Raw genomic sequence first — 8,678 nt, 5'->3', positions numbered from 1 at the left:
GGAGGTGGCCTGCAAAAGAGAAGGTTAGAAGAACATTTAAATAGAGTATAAGGGGAAGAGCCAAGGAAAGCTCAGACTTTGCCAAGGATTGGTTTCGGGAGAACCGGTTTTAGCACTACTTCTTGTCCTGCTAGCAACTACTGTTTCGGAGGCCTACAAAGGAGATAAAGGCATGATTGTCTTACTTTGAAGGAACATGCAAGCAGCTAAAGAGTTCATACCTTTGGCCATTGTCTCTTGGCTGTGGTCTTCACCCTTTTGGACCTTTGAGCAGGAGGGTTCACAGAGGCCTCTTTTGGTTCATCTTCTGAGCCTGTCAGCAAGGGAGGAAATTAATTCAGATCTTGTGAGGCTTAGAGAAGTTAACGTGTAAGTAGACCTAATATTACCTTTTCTCTTGATGCTTGAGACCAGAGCAGGACGGAGTTGTTGCAAAGGGACAGTTATGCCAGGTTCAGGGACTCTCGTTGGGTGCGGCAAAATATTCATGAGAACATCTAGATATGGAGTGGAAAAGTGCATTTTGGTGTAACCTCCCCACCAGCTATCAAATTTTGCTCCCTTATCGGTACGCTCAACATAGCGATGAAGGGCAAAGGTCTTTCTGAGCTCAGGAAGGGCGTTTCTAACTTTTTCCAGGTCCCTGGGCTGGACCACGGGCCTATCAGTAAAGTCCTCATTTAAGGACTGATATGGAGGCACAGGGGTGAGTTGACACAGTCCAAACTGCCTGGCGAATTGGGCTGCATTGTAATACTCGACTCCGCATTTATAATTTGTTGGGGCAAAAGCCATTCCATACATAAGGTCTCTGGAGATCAAGAAGCTTGTCCAGATCTCCATATGGTCATCAAAGTCGTCCCCCGGGTCTGACGCACCTCTTTTTAACCACCAAGGCACGGTATCTCGCACAAAAGACATCCAATTTTTTCCCATACTCACAAGTTCATGATAGAAAAACTTAAAGTAGACACTGAAGGCATGTCTAGGGCCACGGGCATCAACATAGTGAAGTCCGTAACAAGTGTTTTCTGAGGTCTTGTTCATGGGTGGGGCGAGTTTGGGAAAATAGGACCACAACCACAAGGTGATGACCCACAATGGACTGGGAGCAAAAATAAACTTGTTATTTATCAACTCTTTCATTCCACGATAAAGATGTGCTAAGACTAGAGGGCCTAGTGCCAGTTTCTGCCCTGAAGCTAGGGCACAGGCCAGATCAATGAAGTCTTTAGTAACCCTATTGGCAGAGACACAAAACACAAATTTGTTCAACCGGTAAAGAAGGAAAGCGACGTGTTCACTATCCTCAACAAGACTCTTTTGGGCATAATGATTGATGAAAGAGGAGAACGACAGGGGCTCCTTGTACTCAAAGTAGGGGGTTTTTTGGGACAGAAAGTAGTTGGCCTCAATCCCGTGAGGACGGAGGCCTGTTAGAAAAGCAATGTCTTGAAGCGTAGGACTCATAAGCCCTACCTTGAAGTGAAAGGAATTGGTGGTTACTGACCAAAACTGAGAAGCAGCAAGAAACAGGTTCTTGTCCATATCGATCAAGGATCTACTGAGCAGGATAGCGTCCCTGATTCCAATCTGCTTCCATAGATCTCCCTTAGCTTCCATAGATCTCCCTTAGCTTCCATCATTCGATCAAGCCATTCCACGTATTTGGCGTCAGGTCTGTGCCAGAGTCGATTGGAAATATCTATAGAAAAGCGAGTCCAATCGAGACATGGAGACTCGAATGGTAGGGTTTCCTCTGCTAGAGGATACATTGGGGCAAGTTGGGAAGGAAATCCTAGTTGGACGGCTGGGCCAAGACCGACTCGATCAGCATTAGCAATTACCAAAAGTGTCGTTGGTGATTGCTATGTGTTCGTCGGCCAAGATCTTGCGGATCTATACGGCGAGGCTGTTACGGTTTGAAGGCGGTGTGTGAGCTTTATGGGTAGCCATTCCTGGGAAGGATCAGAGGCGAGATCAGAGGCTATGGAAGGCTAAGGTTTTTTCTGGATTTCTCTCGAGCAAGCAGACAGAAGACAGAGAAAAGGTAGAGAGAAAATAAAAAGCAAGAATGGGGCTTTGTGGGTGGTGGTACAATTGATGCCGTTGTTTCTTCCCTTTTTCTCTCTATCTCTTTGATCGAAATTGAAGAGGCAACTCAAAGGTTGGACTCTTGATTGACGCAAAGAGTCCTGACGGTTTGGAAAGCTGCATGGCAGCCAATGCACAGCCTGGGGTGATGACACGTGTCCCTCAAGCCTAGAATAGGTGATAATTGTTGCTGCCAGCAGGACTCCATAGGGGGTTTATTTATCTCAAAAATTGTTGAGATTCAAAAGGGAAGGATTCAAACTCAATTAAGGAGATATACTTTGGAACTCGAAAAGTTGTTAGGCTTATTATGGCCTGATTATCTTTTTGAGTGTAAATATTTGAACTTTTGAAAAATTCTTAGGCTAAATAAGCTTGATTATTTTTTCAAATCTAGCAATAAGGACTCGTTTGGTTATGCCAAAAACTATACTTTGTCCTAATTTACAAGCCTAGATCTTGAACAAGATCAAGGCCTGGGGGACATTGTTTACACCCGTTTTTGGCACCCAGTCCTGGGCAGACGTTGGAAGGCCATTTAATTATCTTTTAATTAAATTGGGCTAAAAATAAAGATGTATTGGGTTAAAATTAATGGGCCAAGACAATGTTTAATGGGCCTGATTAGTTTTAATTTAATTCGGCCATGGGCTTAGTGTTTCTAGGCCTATTTGCAAGAAAGAATTAGTTAGCCCATGACCCATGGAAGTTAATTAGGTGTTTTTGTGGTTTAAACATATAAATAGGCCATTTAATTTAATTAAATGGGCCATTACCCAAGAGTCCCATAAAAAGTAGAAGGTGGGTAAATGCTTAGTGTCTTGCAAATAGTCGCTCATGTTGATCCACGGAAGAAAAGGAAACAAGTTGGTGAGAATACTTGCCACATGACTATTTGACTTGGTCAAATGGCCCACTACTCTTTGATACCCACGAAAAAAGGAAAGAGGGAGAAGCCCACTAACTTCCATTAACTGCCCACGAATAAGAAAAGCATGTGGTAAATATGCTTTGCATATATTAACTACCCATGATCCCATGAAGTGGAAGTTATATGGACGCTTGGCAATATCTAAGGACCAACTTGGGAAACTTGTCATCATATGAAGCAAGGCTGGAAAATACACATGCAAAACCGTGGATGTTGTTGCCTATAAATACAAGAACTCAAGAAGAAAAAAGGGTTCCCACACCAATAAAGCTCAACGCTTAAAACCAAAGCCTTCCCAACGAAGCAATTATCTCTATTTTCTCACCCTCACTCAATTACTTCACCAAGTAATTCGAGTTTCTATCTCTCTTGTACCCCAACTTTATTATTACGAAACATAATAAAGTTATTCCTATCTCTCTTCATCTCTTACTTTATTATTACGATATAATAAAGTAATTCTACGTTGCTACTTTCTTTTCTACACGGTTAGGAAATTATTAAGTTCTCGCACGAAGAGGCAAAACCACGGACCTTCACTGCAATCTAGCCCTTAGGTTGCAGCACTTTCGCCCTCTTAGATCTAGAAGTCAGAAAAAGGACGCTCAGCCATTTACGTTAGACGCGACAAGTCTTGGCACGCCCGCTCAGTTCTTGAGCCATTTCGAAGTCGAACAAATACTTTGTACATTAAAACGTTAGTGTGACTACAGATATTTGATTTTGTTTCAATTTTTTCCTTTTTCTGTAACTTGAAACTTTCAGTTATTGTTTTACCAATTCAATAAGTACTAAATTTGAACATCACTAAAAAGATTATATTCAATTTTAAAAGTACTAGCATGGACATTTTTGGAACTTGATTATGGGTGTAATTATAGAATGATTTTTTTTTTTTGTATTCTTAGCAAAAAAAATTTTCTGGTCCATTACATGTTCATAATTCTTTTTTTTTTTTTCCGGCATTACATGGTCTTAATTCAAAACTTAACGATGTTACAACAAAGGTTCAACTTTCTCAAGTGATTTTAACTTTTTCACTTATTGTCACAAAAAATTATTGATTACCCCATATTTAAGGTTTACCTTGGGCTTTGAAATTTAAGAGCCGACCTTGTACTCAAAAGGTGACCCATCTACATGAAATTCCTGGATCCGCCGCTGAATGAGCCCAGACTGAAAGAGTGTGGGTAGTGTTTGGTTGGGAATTTAGTTTAATTTAGTTTTGATAGTGGGTAGAGAGAGAAATAGAGTAATGATTGAAGATATGAATAATGATTGAAGAGAGATAGAGAGAAATGTGAAAGTAATAATTGGAGAAATAGGATAATGATTGGAGAAAGAATTAGGGTAATGATTGAAAACAAAACTAAAACTAAAACTAAGTTGAGAAACGAACAAAGCCGATTATTGTGTAGTTCAATCCTTCGGCGACCAGGAAACTAGTCTCCAATTGTAGTCAATGTATTCCAAAAGTACTGATAGCGCGCCTGATCTTCTCGCCAAAAAGATTTGGAGCACTTTCAAATTTACCTCTGGTGACTGAACTAAATTGGTCCGCATAAGTATGTCTTTAATGACTAAAAATTGGTCACGAAACATATTACCACCTACTCGGTGACCAACAGGCTAACTGGTCATAGATGATGAAATCATTGGTGACCAAATAAACCTTAGTCACTAAATTTCATATTTTCATTGACTAAAAACAACTATTGTCACCAAAACTGGTCAGTGAAAGTGTATTTTCCTGCCGTCTGCTTGTCCGGCGTTACTGGGCTAACCTGGTGAAGATTTGAAGATGAAATGGCAAGTTTTGCTCATCTGGTGAATAAGCCAACAGATTCGGTGCAGCTGCTTCGGTGACAGTGTCCTTAACCGGTTTTTTTTTTTAATTTTTGTCTCTTTTTGGTTTTTTTTATTTTGGATTTTATTGGTTTGATTCTCTCACTTTAATGAGAGTTTTTCCTCCCCTGTGGAGTTTCTAGTGGTTTATTGGCTGTCTTTACTGCAGTTGAGGGTTTGCGTTGCTCACTCTTTTTGGAGGTCAGTCATAGTCTCTTGTTTTGTTATTTATTCCCCTTGGGACAATATTCAACTTCGACGTATTAAACTGTTTTATGATATAGTACACCTCCCACCATTTTTGCAAAAAAAAAAAAAGGTGTATTTCCTGGAACACCAATGTTCTCGTGTGAGGGTGTTTGAGTTTCTCGCAGAGTTTTTTGGGTAAAAGAAAAAACACCTAGCAAAAGTAGGGATTCCTTGAACCGCTGACTTGAGATGAGTTGACTCCAACCTTGCATTTTCCTGATGGCTTTCTCCACCAAAAAGGTGTATGCCGCTGATTTTGACCTACCCCATAAGGAAGGGAGGCCCAGGTACTTAGAGTCCCTCTCAGAGGAGCAATGATCAGATAGAAAACAATTGTCTATCTCTGTCGCATAAATTAGGAGAAAAGAATTCATCAGATTTATCAAAACTTATCAGCTGACCAGAATCAAGACCATACTCATCCAGAATATTTTTGATCAACAGATTGACATTCATTGAGTTTAACTTTCAGAAAAAGCAGAGCGTCATCCGCGGAAAAGATCATGAGAAAGGACAGGGCAATTACGGTTGATACGCATGGCATACCTGACATCAGCCCTCCTTGGCCGAAAGAACACTGTACACTGCATCTGCATTCGCGTTTTATATATGTGGATGGAAAAGGTTAGTTTGGAGTTATGGACTCGGGCAATTAGAAGACGGTAGCCCATGGGTTTAAAAATTGAAGATGCTTTTAGTCGGTTGTGAACTATTTCCATCAAATTCCTAGGGCTGAGATTTTCCCTAATATTGTTTTTCCTCAAATGGGGTGATTCAGGCCATCAGAAGATCAAGAAACCACAAAAGTCAAAACTAAGAGGCAATCGAAGTTTGAATTTGTTTGGTTTTCAAGCCAAATCTACTTTCCGTAATTTGGAACCATCTATAAAGCATTACTAGACTAAACTTGGAGTGGAGTATATTTTTTGGCACATAATATTGATAAAAAGATCATACAACCAGTTCAAGTATAGACCAAGCAAGAAGAAGAAAACTGACCAGAACAATTAGACAAAATAGAACCCATAGAAAATACAACTCATCAGCTGAAACAAACATCAAATCACCTATTTGTTATCTGTTCTTCACAAACTAAACCAAAAATATCCTAAGAAAACATACTAGTCAAAAGTTGGATAGCGAGTGAGACATATGAGTGACCCTTTATCTTTTGGAAGACTAGAAGCACGTGCAACTCTTCCATAGCCATGAATGCCCCAATTCTTGCCAACCGAATTTTTGATAATCCAATATCGCTTCCCAGTCTTCAAATCAGTGTCATATCCTACTATCAAGATTGCATGTTTTTGGATGATCTCAATCCCTTTAGGGCCCTCCATTGTCCAATATTTGTTGCTCCCTTCATAGATTTCCTGTTTAACAAACATACAATAAGAAAATAAAATCTACTTTAGTTCAGAGGGTTGAATAGCTATAGAGAGAAGATACATATATAGACAAAGTCTATATAGACAATTTGAAACTCTTTTTGGTAATTTAGAGCTATTATAAATATGTATAAACAAAGGAGCACTTAATTCCAAGAGTCCCTTGACAAAGAACTATTATGGACAATGTAATTCATTTGGTAGTCATTCTACAGCTTATTTTGAAAACTGTATAAACTTTTAGTCAAGGGAATAAATAGCTGTACCAAAAGAGGTTTACAACTTATATAATTCTTTGAAGTTAATAATCAAACTATATATATAGCATGAAAAAAATTCTAAATTCCAAGTGTAACACGCAAGGCTATCTAGTGAAATATTTGTGTTGGTTAAGGTAGAGAATTTGTGTGTTTTATTTTGTCATTTTCTTTCCCTCCACATTTGTATTTTTTTGCTATATATCTATCAATCAATTGTGCATTTTTTCTCCTAAACATGTTAATTTTATTTGTGTGGAAATGCAATAAACTTATATTGCGTAGAATTCCATGAAATTATTACATAACAATTTTCAAACATGGATTTTATTTGATGGATCTCAGCTAGTGATAAATACGCTAATTTAAAGAACACATATGAATTTAAAAGGTGTGACATTTTTTTAATTTAAAATCAAACCTTGTAATAAGCCTATTCGTGGTGCATGGGATAAACTTCTCATAACACATCTTATGATAGTGGAGTACTTGTTGGTTATCCAAATTTGAAGTACTAGAAGTTACAAATTTTTTATGGTACGAACAAATATAAACGATCGAGAACAAGTGTGCCAACTTTTCAGCTAGGTATAGCAAGCAGCCAAGCAGGCAAGTTGTGAGTTTTATAGTTCTATTGTATCATATACTAATTTTTTTTCTATTTTGTTACATAAAAATAAATGCATGCTTTAAATTAATTATTTTAAGAACTACTACTACAGAAGAATTGAACTTACATATTTAAGATCCCTGAACTCGTCTGAGAGACATATGCCTCCTGCTACGGGTTGCTTATCGACAGCCTGGCCTTCATCAACTCTTCTTCATTCTCACTGTCAACCTTCACACATCCCGTAATCCAAATAGAAGTCTCAATCTAGCATAAAGGACAAAAAGAAATAGTTAATAATTTATCTACACGTGAGGTTATTCTATACTAGAGTAATAATAAAAAAACATTAACTACAATTTTGTACGATCACCTCTTGCTCAGTCTTAGGCTTGCAGTCACCTTTCTCTGTTTCAAAAGGATAGTTCTCCTCCTTCCTTAAGCCATTAGCTTTAACCCAGTTGAATGCGAGGGATAATTTATGTGGGTAGCATATGTTTTCATCTACCTTACAACAGTCGAGTAATTCTTTACTTGCAAGCTCCAATAAATCTGTCTCCATGTGCTTGATTTTAAAGCCAACAGCAACAGCCTCTGCTGTTACAATGGCCCAGCACATATCTGCAACAATAAAATTTACAAGATAAAATTCTACGCAATAAATGGCCCAGCACAACCTCTGTTAATTTCCTTTAAGTACCATTTTTCCAACAACATATATTAAACAAAAACCTAGGTTTTACTTCCTACTTTCTCTCTTGACACAGCCCCACCGTTATGAAAGAAAACACGAAGAATAACGAATGTTCTTTACATCTCGATGATAAGTATGAGTGGATGGTATGTTTAGCTTTATTGAACGCTTAGTGGCAGCTCAAATGTAAGGTGGCTACTGGCTAAATCATTTACTTTAGGCCCTCTCCGGCAGAAAAGGCCCCAATTTTTCTAGCATAACCAAAAAATCTAAACTACTTCATTATTGTAGAAGAGTCACCTACCTTCAAAAGGCCTCAACTAATCAAAGAAAAAGAAAAGAAGAGAGGCTTCTGTTCTACTTTCACTGAAATAGCAGGGTCGTTTCTTTAAATGGGACTCACCATATTGCTTAATGATTTACAAAATAAAGTAATTTTCACACATTTGTTAGCTGGGTTAGCGTAATTGATGATTGAAGCATGAAGTTAAATCAAAATGCCCCACTTATTGCCATCCCTAAGATGTGTTCAGCCAAAATTCTTATCGTTTATTAAATCCGTCCAACTAAATATAAGATAAAATAAGAAGTTGTTTTAACTTATATGATG

At 38.3% G+C, this 8,678-nt stretch overlaps 1 protein-coding gene across 1 annotated transcript; it reads right to left on the bottom strand.

Annotated features, from left to right (window-relative positions):
- Nucleotides 1-6,032: 6,032 nt before the first annotated feature.
- LOC131298476 (cysteine protease XCP2-like) lies at nt 6,033-7,945 on the bottom strand. Its single transcript, XM_058323956.1, has 3 exons — nt 7,748-7,945; nt 7,502-7,641; nt 6,033-6,492 (listed from the first exon to the last, which is right to left on the bottom strand). Exons 1-2 carry the CDS (start codon nt 7,934-7,936, stop codon nt 7,546-7,548), a joined length of 285 nt encoding a protein of 94 aa, XP_058179939.1. The 5' UTR covers nt 7,937-7,945; the 3' UTR covers nt 6,033-6,492; nt 7,502-7,545.
- Between the last annotated feature and the right edge of the window lie 733 nt (nt 7,946-8,678).

The sequence above is a fragment of the Rhododendron vialii genome, chromosome 8a, assembly GCF_030253575.1.
Source record: "Rhododendron vialii isolate Sample 1 chromosome 8a, ASM3025357v1".
NCBI lineage: Eukaryota > Viridiplantae > Streptophyta > Magnoliopsida > Ericales > Ericaceae > Rhododendron > Rhododendron vialii.
This window is presented reverse-complemented; position numbering and strand designations above follow the sequence as displayed.